This window comes from Trachemys scripta, chromosome 13 (assembly GCF_013100865.1).
Source record: "Trachemys scripta elegans isolate TJP31775 chromosome 13, CAS_Tse_1.0, whole genome shotgun sequence".
NCBI classification, from domain to species: domain Eukaryota; kingdom Metazoa; phylum Chordata; order Testudines; family Emydidae; genus Trachemys; species Trachemys scripta.
Window position 1 is genome coordinate 33,160,841 of NC_048310.1, and position 20,056 is coordinate 33,180,896.

The 20,056-nt window shown below is 40.7% G+C and overlaps 1 protein-coding gene across 1 annotated transcript in view; it reads left to right on the forward strand.

Moving 5' to 3' along the window:
- SLC6A2 (solute carrier family 6 member 2) overlaps nt 1-18,559 on the forward strand; it is a 105,395-nt gene extending 86,836 nt beyond the window's left edge. Inside the window, exons 12-14 of the mRNA XM_034788775.1 lie at nt 8,007-8,174; nt 14,554-14,625; nt 16,269-18,559. Coding sequence (XP_034644666.1) covers nt 8,007-8,174; nt 14,554-14,625; nt 16,269-16,292 — 264 coding nt within the window. The 3' untranslated portion in view covers nt 16,293-18,559. The remainder of the gene's footprint in view (nt 1-8,006; nt 8,175-14,553; nt 14,626-16,268) is intronic.
- The last annotated feature ends 1,497 nt before the right edge of the window (nt 18,560-20,056 follow it).

A 20,056-nucleotide genomic window follows, 5' to 3' on the forward strand; every position in this document is an offset into this window, starting at 1 on the left:
AGCCTCAGTTTCCCCTTCTCAGGGGTTTTTATCCCCTCCACTACAGAGTCCAAAGCTGATGGGATGAGTTCATGAGTAGGTCTGTCCTTCCTGGAGGATATGAGGAATGCAGTCAACACAGCCTCTGTCCTTTGATGCTACACAATGCCTCATTTGCCTTCAATGGGTCATCTGATTGTATTCAGGATGAGCATTTTCCCTTAATTAATGCTTCTTTTCCTGTGCAGTGAGTTACACAATTACAGAGGTTTACAATGCAAACACTCAATATAACTTTATACCACAGGCTATAGGGGTTATAAGTGAGATCAATAATGCAGGGTCCTACAAGCATTATATAAAGTCTAACACTAAATACATTTTTATCAATTTAACATCTAATATCTATTCTGATAATGCTAACACACAAGTAAGCAAGGCTGGTTTCCAGCTATGCATTTGTAAGTGTTCAATAAAGTCTGGGGCCTTGGCATGAGCTGCACCTGGTCCGCCTTCATCATACGATGGTACATTTCCACCTCCTTTTGACCAGTTGTGCCTCTGGAAGCATGTTTGATATGAGGGTGAGAGAATCTGTGGGGGCTTTTTCCCCTCCCTGTCTCCTCTCCATAAGCCCAAGATGGTAGTTGTCCTAGTACTTTTGTACAAAATTTTGAATGTATAAAATGACAGCTTCAAATTTGTTAGTATTATCTGCAAACTGATCTGTATAATGTTTTGGGCATTTGCAGTTTCAGGGAAGTTCAATTCTGAGGACTTAAAAACTACACAAAATGACTAGTCAAAGCCAGAGAGAGAAACTTCCTGGAAGAAATGTCACCAGTTTTGCCCAATTTTGATCAAAACCATTAGCTGCAATAATACTTTGTATATATGGCTAGGTCTACACTACCCGCCTGAATCGGCGGGTAGAAATCGACCTCTCAGGGATCGATTTATCGCGTCCCATCGGGACGTGACAATCGATCCCCGAATCGGCGCTCTAACTCCACCAGCGGAGGTGGTAGTAAGCGCCGCCGACAAAAAGCCGCAGAAGTCGATTTTGCCGCCGTCCTCACAACGGGGTAAGTCGGCTGCGATACGTCGAATTCAGCTACGCTATTCACGTAGCTGAATTTGCGTATCTTAAATCGACTCCCCCCTGTAGTGTAGATGTACCCTATTATGCATCACTTTCCATCCAAGGATCTCAATGTTCTTTACACAAAACTAATTAAGGCTCCCACAACACCCTTGGCACAAGTACATATTATCTTTGTTATCCAGATAGAGAGATGGAGGCAGCGAGTGTTTATATCACATTCCCTGGATCTCAGAGAATGTCTGTGATAAAGCTGGGGAGAGAACCTGATTTTTATTCCCTGATTTTTAACCACAATATCTTTCATTTAAAGGTGAAATTGCTACTCTCAATCAGTGACTAATGTTACGAATGAAGTCAGAGATGTTACCAAAAAAACCAAAAACGACAAAAAGGCTAAAGCTAACTCTACCCAGTTACTGGAGATTAAAGAAAATGCTGCATGTACTGTCTGGAAGGAATTATATGATTACAGATGGAAACTGAATCTGAGTTACCTTTGTTTATTCTGGATCTTCTGCCCATCACTGGTTGTGATTCTGTGCTTCCACTTCAAGGATAAATACACCTCTACCCCGATATAACGCTGTCCTCGGGAGCCAAAAAAATCTTACTGCGTTACAGGTGAAACCGCGTTATATCGAACTTGCTTTGATCTGCCGGAGTGCGCAGCCCCACCACCGCGGAGCAGTGCTTTACCGCGTTATATCCGAATTCATGTTTTATCAGGTCGTGTTATATCGGGGTAGAGGTGTATGTCTCATTATGACTTCAGTGATGCCCAGCAGATGTCAATCAAATTGGTTTAAAAAATAACCAAAAGAACAACCCTTTCCTCCCCACAACGAAATCTATAGAGTAATCAGGTACATGATTCCAGCTGTTGCCAGAGTATACAGAACTGCAGTTGCCCTCCATAAGGAACGAAACATAGGAATTGCCATACTGGGTCAAACCAAATCTAGCATCTAGTCCAATATTCTCTCTCTAACAACAGTCAATATCAGATGCTTCAGTGGAAGATGTAAAACTCCTGAAATACAATTTTGCAATAGCTTGTCCAAGGGGAGAAATGTTTCCTTGTAGCTATTGGGGCTTTGGTGTTTATCTTTTGATGAGTAACGCCATTGACTATAATTTAGTTCAACTTTTGATAGGCAAATGCTTAGTGCAAAAAGGTGAAACATAACTGGTAAAAGCAGTATCCAATATGTTTCCTATTGATATTTCATTGATGGAGTTCAAAAGTGTAATACACACAGTACAAAGTGAAACTATTTAATGATTATACCACTGAAACGATCATATTTGTAACATTCAGAGCAAAATGTACAAATGCAGTTTTCCAATCAACTTAATCTCAACACAAATAACATGCTGCCAATTCAGGTCCCACCCCAAAATGTAAGATAAATAACTCAATATGGAGTGGTGATGTTTATACCTAATGTTTTAGGCAAATAAATATTTTGGGGGGGAGGGTTTATTCAGTGCTAAATTTCGCTCAGCCATCATTAAACTAATATGTGTCAACTAAGCACATAACTTCTTGAGGCACTACCATTTATGTATGTGCTTGTTTTTGAATAGTAAAACCACAACAATATGCACAAGAATGTGACTACATATAAAATTTTACAACTATTTGTTATATATGTACTAAAGAACATAATTCAGTTATTAATGTATTTTGTTTTTTGGAGGGTATGAAGATCACAAATGTGGACTAACGCATTAGAATATGTAGGGTGCAATTACTCCAAATGGTTAGCTGTGTGACATAGAGAGGAGACACATTAAATATAGCTTGTAAGCCTTCGGACGTGTATTAGGGAAAATAAACAGACGTTTCATTACATTTGAGGATTTTTTCTCCCTGAAATATGAAGGTAGCATTTGGTAGATTTATGTAAAGGTTAGAGTTGGAACTAAACTGCAGTTTTATATTGGGTATTTATACATTCACTCCAGGTTATTTGTAGATCAAAAGGTCATGGTGAATATATGGAGATTTTGACATCATTGTGACCTAGGATATTTTCTGTTGCATTAAAGTTTATGCTTTCAATTTAAAATTGAAAGCAGTAGCGATCTGCCAAATAGCTACATCAAATCTGGATCAGATATCGTCTCAAAGTTGAAAACTAGGTATCAAACAGTTAATGACACAAGGCATTCTTATCGAGACATATTTATGATGGGATACACCAACACATTTTTAAAAGGGAAAACATTTTAATAGCATACTTAGCATCTGATAACATCCAATCAGTAATGAGCCAATGAAGCATACACTGAAGTCAGTCAGTCGTACTTTATATTAATGTTCCATTTGTAGGTGTTTTATAGAAGGTTAATGAATGATCAAAAGATGTTATAAATATGTTACAGACATGAGGACTGTATGTTGAAGATGATTATAACCACATCAGTAGAAGCTATATAGAGATGGTTATAAATCATTGTTACATAACCTACCTATTGACCTGTTAAATGCTCTTACAATTGATTAACCATTTAGTAGCCCTTTAAACACTAGTTATAAATATAAACTTAGTATAAATTGTGACCCTCAAGGATAGATCCTGCAACCAAATCCACACACATTTTTGGATCCCAGATCCCAATCAACAATAGTTTGAATGAAAATGCTGGATCTAGCTTTCTTGTGTACCACACTCCCTGCAACCCAACTTTTGAGAATGGGAAGCCAAGTTCTGGATTCAATTTTACAGCACAAACCTAGCTGTAGGGAAGTAAATGAAAGATGTTCTAATGGTGTTTTCCTGGCTACCAGGAATTTTGGGTATTTGGGATGTAACCTCAGCTCTATTTTTAATCACACAATTGCTCACAGATGTCTGTGTGTAGGATGTGGGATGCAGCATAATGGTCACTGTCTTTCCAAATAAGCTTATTCTGGTATAAATATGTTACCAATCGTTCTCTAAATTACTTGGTGATGAACTGCATGGTCAGGGTTAGATAACTACCCACCTTCAGTGTAGGTAGGTGGTAATTGGAAAGCGAATTAAAAAAGAATTGTTAATCTCGCTTAAAGTATATGCTTTAATATCTACTGTAAACATGAAAATATGCACCTTTCTGGATCAGTGGATGCTGCATCCTCTAGCCATGCATACAGTCCTAGAAGACCTCCAGAATTAAAGTCCAATATTGTCAATCATTGACTGAGTGTAACTACTATATACAGATACTTTCTAATACCTGTGGGGAGAGTACACACATTTTAGAGAACGTTGAGTAGCTTGATTCTAATAGTCTGGGTTTTTTCAGGTGTCTTAAAAGGTTATATGGACACTGTAAGCATGATTTATTAGGGGAAAAACATAGTCCATACAATTTTTTTAACCTATATTTTGTCTCCATTATAAATTGTGAAAAAGCAATGGAAATGCTTTTTGTTGTTATTTGTTTTAAACCAGAGGGAAAATCTGAATTGAAAAGATGTAGCAGAATTAGAGGGGGCTTAGAGACAGTGAGAAAAGAGTGGAATTGTTTAATTTACAGGATATTAATAAGAGGAGCTATAAATTATACGGTATAATGAATGGCACAGAGAAGGTAGATCAGGAACTTCTGCTAGCCGTCTCTTATAATGAAAGAACAAGACAACAAATACAAAGCTGATTAAGGAAATAGTTTTTTTAACACAACATACCCTGTGGAACTCATTGCCACATGAGATCAATGAGGCTAAGAACTTTGCAGGATTCAAATATTATTGAATAATAATAATAATACATAAATTATAAAATAAATATAACTATTATTAGAATAGTTAAATATTTAATTTTAAAAGAATTTTGGAAGGGATGTAAACCTGCATGCTTCACAACATAAACCAGCCTCTAACAAGTGGTTTTTAAGAGAAAATTTTACCTGGGGAAAGGCTACCCCATAATTGCCTAGTGCAGGGGTCCTTCACTTTCCTCAGAAGCATTTGGTACTGACCACTGTCCAGGATAATGGATTAGAAGGCTCCCTGTTCTAATTTAGTATAGCAATTCCTATGTTCCTAAATATATACAGGTCTTTCCATAGGATACTAGATCAAACATTTATCTTAGGAGTTTTAGATATCCACATATCTATGTTAGCATTAGGAAGTCTCTTGTTGAAACATTATCCCCACATTTCTCACAGCTATTGAATGCCAGCCAAAAACATCACTAGATGAACCAACATTTGTGAGTATATAGCATTTCTGGCATTCTTGCTGATTTGAAAAAGCTATCTCAGTAGCCTTTGACATTCTAGGCCTGGTCTACACTAGAAAATTACTTTGGCTTAACTACACACCCCTGAACGGCGTAGTTAAACCGAGCTAAGTCCCTGTGTAAACAGCATTAAGTTGACGGAAGAATTCTTCTGTTGACCTAGCTATGAACTCTTGGGGAGGTGGATTACCTATGATGGTGGGAGAACCCCTCCCATCAGCGTAGTAGTGTCTACACTGAAGTGCTTCTGTAGCCCTTCAAGTGTAGAGAACCCCTCAGTCGCTGAACATTTTAATCTGAAGTAGTTGCATGGCCCAAGGTGGAATAGCCAGGGGGACAAAAAGAAATTACCAATGTACTTTGCACATTGAGATTATATACACATACTGATAGTCATCCAATTTATCTTCTGACAAATACAACATTTAAAGACATTTCTGGTGACTGATTCTATTGGTATTGTACTACAATATCTAACAAAACTCAAACATATTATACTGAATCAATAAGTGATTCAGAATGTTTCTAGCCTGCATTGTATTAGAAATCTAACGTTCTTTCAGTAGGACACACAATCCAAGGAAGATACATTGTGATGGGCATAAGAGTGGCTGAGCTTTTCAATTTTCAGTAGCTCATGTCCAACATGGAGCAGCAGCTAGAAAAAAAAAATACCCTCAAGCATCTTATTTGTTTAAGTGGATAGAAAGTGCTGCTGTACATTGAGAGAGTGGAACATCTGGCCAAGCTATCCCAAAAATCTTTAGCCAGAAGAGCTTTTTTCCCCACCAAGGCTTTTTTCCTAGAGTAATGGTTTTCCTGACCCACAAACATTTTCAAAATTTCAAAAACTGTCCCACTCCATATCCACATCAGGATGAAACTAGAAACCTTTCCATTTTTGTCACAAAATAAAACCAACACACACCGAATCCAATCTGAGACTAGTCAATAATAGCAAATAGCCTGGTGGTGAGAGCACTCATATGTGGTGTGGGAGGCCCAAGCTCAAGTTCCTGCTCTGCCTGGATTGGAGCAGAGACTTGAATCTGGGTTTCCCACATCCATGCTGTAACCACTGGGCTAATGGCAATTCTGGGGACACACACTTGAGAAACCTTTCTAATGATATAAACTGAGTATGGCACACATTAAATGAATTAAAAACTGGCTAACTGATAGGTCTCACAATGTAATTGTAAATGGGAAACTATTGAGTGGCTGTGTTTCCAGTGGGTTCCCACAGGGATTAGCTCTTGACCCAGTGTTTAACATTTTTATCAATGTCCAGTAAGAAAACATAAAATCATCACAGATACAGTTTGCAGATGACACAAAAAAATGGGGGAAGTGGTAAAATAATGAAGAGGACAGGTCACTGTGTCAGAGGGATTTGGATTACTTGGTAAACTGGGTGCAAGCAAACAATATGCATTTTAGTATGAGTAAATGTATACATCTAGAAACAAAGAATGTAGGTCATACTCATAGGATAGGGGATTCTATCCGAAAAAGATTTGTGGCTCATGGTGTACGAGAGCTCCCAATGTGACACTGTGGCCAAAAGTGCTAATGCAATCCTTGGATGAACAAACAGAGGAATCTCAAGTAGAAGTAGAAAGGTTATTTTACCTCTATATTTGACAGTGGTGCAACTACTGCTGGAATAGCGTGCCCAGTTCTGATGCCCACAATTTTAAGAAAGATGTTGATAAATTAGAGAGGGTTCAGAGAAGAGCCACATGAATGATTAGAAAACTTGCCTTATAGTGATAGACTAAAAGAGCTTAATCTGTTTATTTTAACAAAGAGAAGCTTAAGGGTTGACTTGATTACAGTCTGTAAGTATCTACACGGGCAACAAATATTTAATAACAGTCTAGCAGGGACAGTCCCATCCTTATGAAGAATTCAGGGCTGGCTTTAGGCCGATTCCCTGGAATCAGGCCCCGCGCCTAAGATGGCCCCACTCCTTAGGCACCTTTTTAATTTTTAATTTTTTTTTTTACTCACCCAGTGGCGGTCCACTCTGGGTCTTCGGCGGCATTTTGGCGGCCGGGGGGGGGGTCCTTCAGTGCCATGGAAGACCCAGAGCCGAGTGAAGGACCCCCCACTGCCGAAGACCTGGAATGCCGCCGGGTATTCGAATCAGTCCCTGCAGGTCCTAAAGCCGGCCCTGGAAGCATTACTAGAACCCCTGGGGAAAAGGACAAAGAGGGATCTTAAGGAGTCCTCAGGGACCCTTTGAAAATCTCTGCCTATAGTCCTGTCCGGGACCCATGACTTCAGCCTTAAGAACGTCCCCATCTCTAACTCTAGTTTAAACTACAGAATAACAAGTCAGCCTCCCCTGTCTGCTTCAGAAGGAGGAGGAAATCCCCCTTCCACAGCAGCGTGTAGTCTGCTGGTGAGGTTCACTAGTACACAGCGCAGATACAAATAGCCTGGCTGGAATTTTATGATTTTTCTGACCATTAACATCATTCGTGAGTGCCCTAAGTGGTTCCACACTGTCCTCTAAAAGGGACACATTGTAAACAGGCTGAAGGTAGGGCCTATTGTACAGGTCTAAGTATCCCCTTTGAACTGGGCAGCCTGCCTGATCTAATAGATGAGGCTTGTTTTCCACTTGGAGTTTTTCCAAAGGACTAAAATTGTGGTTCTTTCTATTTTTCCTTCCTTAGTTTGTGGTGATAGTCAGTATTATAAACTTCAAACCTCTGACATATGATGACTACACCTTCCCGCTCTGGGCAAATCGCATTGGCTGGGGAATAGCATTATCTTCAATGATCCTGGTGCCTGCCTACATTATCTATAAATTTCTGAACGTGCGTGGGACCTTTAAAGAAGTAAGTGGAGTGCTAATAAAATGTCATGAAATGTTATTATGAAATGAATGTACTGGATTTGCACTAACAGTTTGCTTCTCTAGCTCCCCAGACACATTCCTCGTTATGTGACCTTTCAGATTCAGCTTTCTAACGGGTTGGAATTACAAGCTGGATTTAATACACCCTATTCCAGTTTCTAGACAGAAATTAGTCTGCCAGAATGCCCCACTGTAGTTCATAAAAGCATTTTTTAATGCACATTTTAAAGTTGAATTAGTAGATTTTTCTCAACTGTAGAAATATATATAAATGGATGCCTTCAAATACAACATCCAGAATAAAGAGTGGACCCAGTCCAGATGCTTTCTCTAGACAGCAATTTGGCCCATGATTGTCAACAGGAGTCCTGTGCATCTCTGAAAATCTGGGCACTTCATTGAGGTGATTAAAATAGATTAGGCCACTCCTCTGAAAATATGGTTCCAAATGTTTATTGTATAGTTGATATTTTAAAAAAAGTTGGAGGGTGGGTAATTATAGAGCTAGTGACATCATCTATTTTGAAGATTGCTTGACAGTTCCCATTCATAGACCCTGTTTTTGATTGCTTATAATTTTTTCATGCTGGGGGTCTACCTCAGGCTGAATATTCTTGGAAAACTTCAGCCAAAATAGAGGAGTCATTACCAAAAATGAAGATGTGAAAAATAAGTCCTATTTCCCGTATTAAAAAATTCTGGGGAAAATTTGAATCGCTCTAGAGCCCCCATGCTTTGGAACAGGGACTTGGAATTTGGCAGGGGGTAGACTTTGTGTCAGGAATGTGCCTTTTGCTATCCCTATGGAAATCTGCCGAAACGTGGGCAAGTAATAAGCTTTGAAAAATAGCCGTTCACATCTGCTCAGTAAAGACTCCTTAAGGCTTGTCTACAGCTATTCGGGAATAGTGATTAAGCTTTAAATTAACACCATATCTTTATCCAAATTAACTTTAAAGTAGACAAGTTGTTAGATTTTTGCAGCTAGATTCCCCAAAGATTCAGTCCACACTGGGATGCTCCAGCCTGGGATTGAGCATATTGTTCCCTGCAATTGCAGCTCTGGGCTCCTGCAGGCTCTGCCAGGCACCTGAACTGAGAGTAGGGAGACTGTCTCTCCTGTACTCTCAATGACACTCATGCTGGACCCAGGCAGCTGCCTGAATTGAATGCAGAGGGGCAAGAGTAGGACCTGTGAAAGAGGAAAGGGGAGTAGATTGGGAAAAGGACAAAGGGTGAGGCAAGACTGAGGCGGGGGGGGGGGGGATAGGGAAGGGAAACCGGGAATGGGAGTTAGGTTGGGATGGAGACTGGGAGTGGCTAGGCAGGGAAATGGGGAGATACCAGAGCCAGTACGTGAGTAAAGAGTGGACAATGAGTGGGGCTGGGGGACACTAAGATTGGATGAGGACCCTNGAAAGAGGAAAGGGGAGTAGATTGGGAAAATGACAAAGGGGTGGGGCAAGACTGAGGCTGGGGGGGGGGGAATAGGGAAGGGAAACCGGGAATGGGAGTTAGGTTGGGATGGAGACTGGGAGTGGCTAGGCAGGGAAATGGGGAGATACCAGAGCCAGTACGTGAGTAAAGAGTGGACAATGAGTGGGGCTGGGGGACACTAAGATTGGATGAGGACCCTTGGGAGGCAGATTGGGACTGAGATTCTGTGGGGATGGGAAACATGGGCAAGTGTGTGTTTGGGGGAGGACTGGGAATTGCTGGGCAAGGGGATTGGTCTGGAGAGTCCAGAGGGGTGAGACTAGGACTTGCTGGACATGGAGACTGGCACTTGGGTGAGACTCCTGAGGAGTGAAGACTGAGATGAGGAACCAGGGATGCAGAATACCCGGGGCTGAGACAGGCAGGTTGGAGGGGATGGGACAAAAGAAATTCAAGCTTTGGTGGAAGAAGCTGATGTGCAGAAGAGTCTGTGCCCACTAGACAAACTCGCCCCCGCAGCCTTGAACGGAACCCAAGATTTCTGTGTCTCAACATTCCTTTGCTGTCAGCAAATGTCTGCAAAACCCACTGGCAAATGGTCTCATCCCCCTCCGGTGTTGTTCAACAAAGAGGATGACAACCTACTACTGCTATCAGTTACTCCATTAATTCAAGTAGCAGAGGTCTGTGGGGTGGGTCTAAATGTTCCAACCCTGTTGATGTACCTTGTAAGTGTAAATATATCACATCATATGATGGATGTTGGGTTTTGTTTTATAGGTGTTTTTAGGATCTATATTGTTTTATATGTTATAGGAAATTACAGGCAAACTACATTAAAAGAATATCAGGGTTGCAAAGTCAAGCATTCAGAAGTTAGTAAATGCCAGAATTAGGATTGCCTGTGAAATCTTAATTTGGCCCTCTTTCAGAGCTGGATTAACTCTCCTGTGGGCCCGGGGCTATTAGATTTCATGGGGCCCCTGGGGGTTTGGAGTGGGGGAGTGGGATCAAGGCTGGGGCAGGGGACTGGGGTGTGGGAGGGGGGTGCAGATCTAGTTGGGGGGTGGGCTCTGGGGTGGGTCCAGGGATGGGACAGGGGGTTAGGGTGCAGGAGGGGGTGCAGGCTCCAGCTGAGAGGTGCTTACCTTGGGCGGCTCCTGGTCAGCAGTGCAGCAGGGCTAAGGCAGGATCCCTGCCTGCCCTGGCTCCGCGCTGCTCTGCTCCCCTAGGTGGCCAGCATATCCGGATCCTAGGCACAGGGGCCATGCCACTCTGAGCAGTGAACGCTGCCCATGCCTGCAGGCGCTGCCCCCGCAGCTCCCATTGGCCGCAGTACCCGGCCAATGGGGGCTGCGGAACTGGTGCTGGGGGCAGCGTGCAGAGATTCACTGAACCCCTTCGCCTAGGGACTGCAGGGGCACATTGGCGAACTAGCGCTCATGGCTCCAGCCCCAGGGGGGCACCGAGGCTCAGGGACTGGTGTCCGGCCCACAGCGCAGAGACTTGGCATGGGCCGGATGAAAAGAAGCAGTGGACCGCAGCCGGACCGCAGGGCCCCCCTTACCAGAGGCCTTGAGCTGCAGCCCCTAAAGCCCCTGCATTAATCCGACCCTGCCCAATATTGCACATGCATTGCAGTCTTAAATCACATGATCACATATTTTTTCCACATGACCCCTGCCTCATTAACTTCACAGGCTGGACCTGCTCTGGAGATGATATCTGTAGGGCCCTTGTTACATTTGTTCTAGAAGTTGAAAGGCGTGTAAGGGATAGAGCTCAATTGAAATTTTTTGATGAAAGCTGGGATGTGGGACATGCATATTGTTGGTCTGTCTAATTTGGAGTAGGGTCTTGTCTCGGTCTTCCACATCAAAGGTGAGTGTCCTAGACCCCTAAAATCTTGGCTATGTGGGGTTAGGGAGGAGCTCTCTCTCTCTCTCTCTCTCACACACACACACACACACACGTTTTTGTGAAAGCTCCCTGTGTTGTTTGGATGTAGAATAAAAACAAATATTGAAATTGTGAAAATTTTTATGAAATGGAATTCCGGTTTCCCATTTAGCCCTGGTAGTAAAATGTGGCATGGGACCACAGGAAGAGAAAAGAGGGTCTCATGGTTAAGGCAGTTGAATGTTGTCCTGGGGAATTGGATTCTACCCCTGCCTCTGCCACAGAGTTCTTGTGTGATACTGGCCAAGTCACTTAAAACAAACCTTTTCAGGTGGTCACTAATTGAGTGTTCCTTATTTTCCTGGTGCTGGGGTCTGATCTGCAGAAGTGCTGAGCACTCACAGCAGCAACTGGAGCAAGGGGAGCATTGCTTTGAAGATATACCACAAAGTGCTACATAATGCTAAGTGCTCTGAAAAATTCAATCCCAGGCATCTCAAACTGGGCACTCAATATTAGTGGATACTTTTGACTCAATGTGCCTCAGTTCCCCATCTGTCAAATGAGGATAACACCTCCTCATTTAACAGGGATGCTGAAAAATAAATTAATGTTTGTCTACCACTCAGATACTGTAATGATGAGCACCATAGAAAAGCCCACGTGGAAATTAATAGTTCTATCTTCAGAGCAGGGTTTGAATAACATGCAGGAAATAAGGCATGAGGCAACACACTGAACAATGAAGAGAAAATAGAATATTGAATAGCAGCTCATGAATTGAGCACCATTCGTCCTGTACACTGACTGAGGCAGGCATCTTGTGGCAAAACTAGTATGTGGTCATGTAAGGAAAGACTATCAAATGCATACACAGAAAGGGGCTGAAGAACGGTGGCATAAGCAACCCTAATTCTGACCTAATTTCCTAACTTCTGAGTGCTTGACTTTGCTACCTTAAAAATGTTCTTTTAACGTAGTGTTATTGTGTGTAATGTTAATCTAGTGTGTTATTGTTCTGCTTAAGAGGAACCTGGTTTCTATGGTGAAAAAAATACATCTAATTATTTTTCATTACAATCTCACTGATCTGTACTTGCCTCAAATTACCATTTCAAAATGACACAAGTTTAAGATTCACTGATCATATTAATTTTCTCATCACTGTCACTGGAAATTCTTATCCATGCTCCAAAGGAATCCACAAATAGGACTTAGAAAGTAAAGCCACCTTTAGATTTGTTTTCACCCCTTTAAAAATACCAAACTTACTCCTAAGACATTGAAATGTTGATTGTTTTATGTTCCTTATAGTCCAGTATTTTAAAACTCAGGCAAGCACAGTTTGAATATCATCTGGTTTATTGCAAACAGCTGGATTTCAATCATAGTATCTATCCATAATCTGAAAAGATGCCCCTAGGTTTGTCAAAATTCAGACTGCCACAAAGAAGCATGTTATGGTTTATATACCCAACAATTGCAACAATTTTTCCTTTCTTCTCCCCAGCAAATGACAGGAACCCTTCATATTGTTCATGTGTTCTGCACGCAGATGTTCTATTGACCTCAGCAGAAGATCTGTGTGTGAAACAAGTGCAGAAAATGCACAGTGGGTCTGATGCAAAACCTGCTCAGGCCAATGAAAAGGTGCCAATTGACTTCAAAAGGTTTTGGATCAGGCCCTTTAGTTCAGGTAGAATTTAATTATCTTTTAAACCTATTATGCAAATAGAGTTGTGAGGTAGCGAAGCATGTTATTATAGTTCAATCTTTTATTTCTGAGCCTCAAATTCAAATAGTCTCCTAATATGTTAGGACAAGAGAAAGGTAAGAGAGACAATTCCATAGGCTCAACTGTGAGCCCTCTTACTCCCCTGTGCATGCAAGAGGGAGTCTAATCCTTCTTATACCACTGTGCAAGCTAACGACAGTACAAGCCTGGAGAAGACAGCGACCACTGCTGGTCAGCTATTCCTTCTCCTACGCAGATGGATGAGAGTGGGCAGGGAGCAGATGAAGACTTGACTCCACCCCCCAACACACCAGGTTAATTAGCAAAACCAGTGCAGACAGGGAGCCAGGAACCTGACTGAGGTCCTCTGAGTTACAATCTGATTCCTGCACTGCCCTTTACTCCTGCTAGTTTGTAGGGTTACAATCCAGCTCCGTGCAATCAATGTTCTGCAAAACCTTTGGCTTTCTTTTCACTGGGGTTTGTGCAAACCCTTTATTTTGTTCAGTTCTCTTGCGTTTGCAGATCCCTCTCAAACAACACCAAAACCTCACAGCAGAATTTACTTTAGCCCACTGAGTTTCACCTGCTTGCAAAAGCTGATGACACAAAATTATAGGGCAAGCTCAGGTTTGCTCACAAAGTTTGAACCTTAGCAATATCCAAAAATGAAAGGGCTGCAGATAAAGGGGAAGCCATGTCCAAAATTCTTAGTATAAGTATAAGATATCAAGGGCTAAATTGTGGCTATTCAGCTTGCAGTAGAGGGAGAGAGGAGGAAACCTCTCCAGCAGGAGCTCCTAGAGGCATGCACAGTGCCCATGGAAGTGCATGCCAGAGCAATGTTTGTGTGTGCTCCCAAATGACACTACAACCTAGGCTTTGTGGACAATATGGAGGGGTACCCTCCCATGCACCTTTCTTCACCTGTTTGCATTGTTACTAGCCTCCAGCAATCCTTGCATTCAGGAAGTTCAAGGGCTGTGGTGCCAAGTAGCTCCTGGGGCCCTTTTCCCATGATGGGGGGGGACCAGCTAAAATTTATCATAAACATTCTGTTGTTGCTGTGAGATTAGGACTACCATCAAGAAGCTCATAAATTATAATACACTTTGATCTCTCAATGATTAGGTCTCCTCTGGGCTCAAGGATATTAAAAATTAAGTCACTGATTTAGAGAAAACTCACACTATTTCCCTGTAAACCCAGAGATAACATCCCCTATCTGCAGATCTAACCCATTTAACATGGCTAATTTTCTTTCCTGTGTGCCTCCACTCTTGTTTAGAGACTAGCTTACTGCATCACACCTGAGAACGAACACCATCTTGTGGCACAAGGGAACGTGAGGCAGTTTAAGGTGTGTATTCCTTCTCCCTACCCATTCCCTTATCCTTTGCACCCTTAGCAAGTTTGACTGGCAAATGAAAGTGGGTTTGTTTCCTTTCTGCCTTTTTGCCAGTATGTTGCTTTGTGGGTGGGAAAATGCCATGTGCATCGGCCTTATAGGACTTTTGGTACCTATCTTTTACCATTTTAACAATATGACCCTATAGAGTCCATGAGGTTATCCCACAGCAGATCTAGTTCCAAGCATTTTTGTTCATATGCAATCATGGTGAGATCTCATCAAAGGACATCTTGGCAATGATTGATTCCGGACCATCATGCAGTTTTTAAAAAAATTAAGTATTATGAGATGTTTCTCCCCTCACATAAGTTATTTCATAGGGAGCTGGATTGACGGTTTCTACCTCAAACTCCAAATATGTGCCACCAGTCATGACAAAGAGGCAAGCAAATATCCTGTGACAAGAACTCACTTACAAAAGGGTTATGCTGAGATGACCCGATACGGAAATGTAATAGGTTTTCCCCATATGCTTATAGGTTGAACGTGTTCCTTGTTTTGCATGGATGGTCTTTAAGCAACCATGACAAATATGCTATAAGTTTCCAAGGAGGCCTTCAACTTAGCAAATAAAATGAGCCCGTTGAAAAACTCTTTGCTAAAAGTGAAAAAGGATACAAATATCCCATTCTGCACTATTATCAACATTCATACTGTATCGTTTTTTGCCTTCGTGGTTAAAACTAATTAATAATTATGTACAATAGCTCAAAACCTGACCGCAGTTGCATTGCTGATTCAGATTCAGGTGCTGGTCCTGAAAAATAAGGTGAAAATTTGGCTCTTTATATTTAGTTTGAAACAAACGCAAGAAACTGAATAGACAAAATACTCGCTATATATGAAGGAGAATTCTTTCTATATATTTTAGAGTGATATTATAGTAGAGATATCTTCCCTTATATTTTAATACCTCAAATGTAAGTGATTATGGCTCAAGATTTCAAATGTGTGTGTTTCCATATTTTCTCTGTAATTACTGCACATGAACATGCAGACATGGGCTATATGCACATATTTCTGCACAATTCTGAACATTTGAACCCAAAGACATAGTGGTATAACATATCTTTTCAGCAGTTTTGGGTTTAAATTATGGAGGTTGAGAAAATAGACAAAAAGTAGAAAGGCATAATTTGAAAAAAGCAGGAGTGGGGCTCTGACAATGGAGTTCCTGGATGATGTGTCAATCACTGAGGCCTGTGTATTGACTTAAGTTACTGTTTCCAAATAGCCAGCATCAATAGCAGAAAAACATCATGATTGTTGGACGTTAATCTTGTTTAAGCATCTTAACAAAACATTAAGCCGTGTGCCTATCTTATGATGCAACTAGTATCTTAGTTATGTTTCCCTAATGTCCAACTGTTGTGCATTTTAAAACTGTCCAATTATTAAATGATCGCTGTATAAGACAAGCTGGTTGTTAATAGAAACTGGGATTCATTCTGAAAATAATACTGGTAGTCCATTTTTCCTGCTTTTCTGTAATTCAAGATTTGTCATCTCCCTTATTTCATACTTACTCTCATCACTATCATTGAAATCAATAATATATGATCAAATAAATAATGGCTTCTGTTTCCTTTCAGCTTCAACACTGGCTATCAATATGACAACTGACAGGTTGAGGAAAAAGCCAATACATTAAACTAAACTGGGAATAAACGAAAAGTCAAGTTCAAAGCTCTCTTGATTGTGTTTGGACCAGGCTGGCTCAGAGCTCATCTACTGATTCCTTTGAGGGAAGACAGCTTCTGCTCTCTGTTTTCTCTATTACTTGGTTTCAAATGAACTTACAGACTGGTTTTCCATTTCCTTATATCTTTCAGTGCTATGAGATCCATACTTGACCAAATTTGTGAGCTTTGATAGAGATAGAAGTGGAGGAGGGAGCAGAAAATCAGCATTAATTAAAGAAACTCTTGTCTTGGAGAAATAAATAAAGAACATAATTCCTTTTAAAATCCCTGCCACAACATTGTTTAGAGACCAACTATATACTCAGAGATGGATGCATCTCAATTATGAGACAAGAGTGACTTTAAGTGCACATTCATGTCATTTGCTTTCTTTCAGGACTATCCTTTGGGATATAATTTTGCATCCTTCTGAAGTGGAGACTCGGTGCTTCACTTTCAGTGGTTTGTTATTAGTCTCTTCTTTTGGTGAAGAAGGTTGTCTTTGCTGTATATGTCTGTGCCATTTTCTGTGCAGTTGAACTATACACACCGAAAGTAACAGGGATGGAATTAAATTCCTATTGTTGTGGCTATTGAGTACAGAAAGTAGTTTTAACAATACACTGTACTTAACAATGCAAACATATTCCTTTATGTCAGCTATTAAAATGGCTTTATTTATCATGATTCATATTCTTCAGACTTTGAGTTAAGCACCAAAAATATTTACAAGTAGTCAGATTTTCCTTCTACATTCTGTTATATTGTGTGACAAAGAATGTACAGTATATATAAATATATAGGATCAGAGGCAATGATTTTTAGAATAAGCCACTCTATCCAGTGGCATCAAAATATCAAATGTTGGCTTTGTGCGAGTGCACTATTATTATAAATGTCCTCTAGGTTCAACTGCCAGAACATTTTAAGAGTTGTGTAGAACATCTTGGATGGAGGGGTCTTCTAGGCATAACTCAATTATCTAGGCCTGCTCCCTCTCTTGTGTATTTCAGGCAGCTTTATGACAGCTAGAAAATACAGAGCAATCATAGTGAGATTGGATGCTGTTCTGTATAGTCTGTTTTAAAGTCATATCTTCCCAGTGATCACTAGGGGTTACAGTAACTGGGAATTACTTATTACAAGAACTATTCCAAATTTTAGAGACAGCAGGTTCTCAGTTGAATCTAGTCTAGAGTTAGAGCCTTAATGCTGAATTTCTTTGCCTTTATATGTTCAATTCAGTTTCTTAATGGTTTTTTAAATATATGTAGTGTTTCCTTTTTTAATGGTTATTTATATTATTTTTAATTCTTCATTTTTTATAATACCATCCTGGAAGTCTGAAAATAAAATTTTTCCCTATTGATTTTGTCCTTTTCCATTTAACAACCATTGACTTCCTTCCAACCCACAATGTTTCTAATAGAATTGAAATATATCTGCTTCTCTTTTTTACTTTATCCTTTGTGCCCCAGCATGATTGAAAAGCCAGAAATATTTAACAGTTCTTAAAAATAGCTTATTTTCTATTTTCAGTGTCTAAGTGACAAACTATTGTCATTGTCTTCTTTTCTTCTTCTTCTTCAAAACACAGAGTTTTAAACCCAAAGGGCATTGTCAGCTTTTTACCCAAGCTAATGGACAGTAACCTGGTAGGACAGCTATGGTAATTTATATACAAAAATCAAGAAGTTTAAAATGTTAAAATTAAAGTACTGTAATTACCTAAGAGTCCAAACAACATCTTCTATAAAGAGGAAAATAAGTTTAGGATTCTTTTTTAAATGGTCATTATATCGTTACTCTAATCAACATTGCTTCTTAAAATTATGCTGGGGTCCTTATTTTGTAGATATAAATCTTACTTTGAGAATGGCATAGCTTGCACAGTCACTGTTCTGAGGTGACCGAAAAGCTTCTCAGACCGGTTATGGTGATCAAATTGAAATATACCAGAGGACTGCTAAATGTGCAAATCATCATGTCTCATCAAGTCATATTCCTTTAGATCTGCACATAAATGGTAAACTTACAGGCTAACAACCTACAGCAACATTTAGTTGTGAAAATCTGCCAATATACAGTGAAATGGCCGCAGATGTAATGCTGTCACGTCCTAAAGCCTGTGTGGGTTTTCCTTCTTCTATCTAAGGGCTTGTCTGCACTGGCACTTTACTGCGCTGCAACTTTCTCGCTCAGGGGTGGGAAAAAAAAACACCCCCCTGAGCGCAGCAAGTTTCAGTGTTGTAAAGCACTAGTGTAAACAGTGCACCAGTGCTGGTAGCCGCGCTACCTGCGCAGGGAGCTACGCCTCTTGTGGAGGTGGTTTTTTTAGAGCGCTGGGAGAGCTCTCTCCCAGTGCTCTGCTGTGACTACACAAGCCACATTTGCCTTGCCAGCGTAGACTAGTCCTAAGGGACGTTGGAACTTGCTCCAGCCAGCATGTTAGGGGCCTGATCCTGCAAATATTCACTGGGTTCTTACTACTGTAGTAATAGTAATTCTTACTACTGCGAATAGTTTCCACGGGTGGCTATGCCCAAGGCTAGGGTGATTACTCATTAAATTATTATTGATTTGTATTGGGGTAGCACATTAGGACCCCACTTACGGAGCAGGACCCGATTGTGCTAGGCATTATACAAACACAGAACAAGAAAATGGTCCCTGTCCAAAGAGCTTACAATCTAAGGGCTCGTCTACACTTGAAATGTTACAGTGGCACAACTGCATCACTTCAGTGTAGACATTCCCTATGCTGACATGAGGGTTCTCCCCTCGGCGTAGGTACTCTACCTCCTGGAGGCAGTAGCTAGGTCCTAGCACTGTCTACACCAGGGGTTAGGTCAGCTTAATTATGTTGCACAGGGGTGTGGATTTTTCACACCTCTGAGTAACATAACTGGGTCAACCTAACTTTTTAGTATAGACCAGGCCTAAGTATAAGACAAGAGATAATAGGTGGAGCTGAGAGACAAAGGAATTCTGTTGTCAATGGGACTACTCAGGATAGTAAGTGCTTGCATGATTGGTCCTTATTTCAGAGTGTCAGACAGAAGGAGTCTCTCACAATTATTACGAGGCATTTCTTCTGCCCCAGAGCTGGAAAATGCTGTGAGTTTTCCAAATATCTGTAGCTTTCCACCACTCCATGGTTACAGCCCTTGAAGCCTAGATTTCTAATGGAAATATAGTGAGCCGTTTAAGTCAGTAATCCAAAAAGTACCAGTATGATTTAATGCTTGGCCTCTGTTTGAACCACTGCAGGGCTCTATCTTGCCTTCTGTCATGTCCTGAGGCATACACGTTGGCAACACTTGAAAGGTATTTTACCATAGTGAGCGATTTTGCAGGAAATCTAGGATAAATATAAAGTAAAGGGGGAGAAACACTTGGCCGTTCTATTGTATGTGTACTGCAATTGCCCGTGTGATGCATGTTGTATGTAATTTTCCCAGAGGAAGCTCCCTGTAGTTGACCTTTTTCCACAGTAAGATGAAACACTAATAAAACAGCCAAATTCAAACATCTAGTATAACATTTCCCTTCTTACATTATTGTTTAGAGGTGAGTTTAATTTATGTTTTCCCCAACCTAATAAGAGAAATGTCATGTAGAAAACAATCTCATTTTTCAAACAGTTTTCATAATCCAAAAAAGTTGTTCATTTAACATAAATTCAGATTCGGATGGAA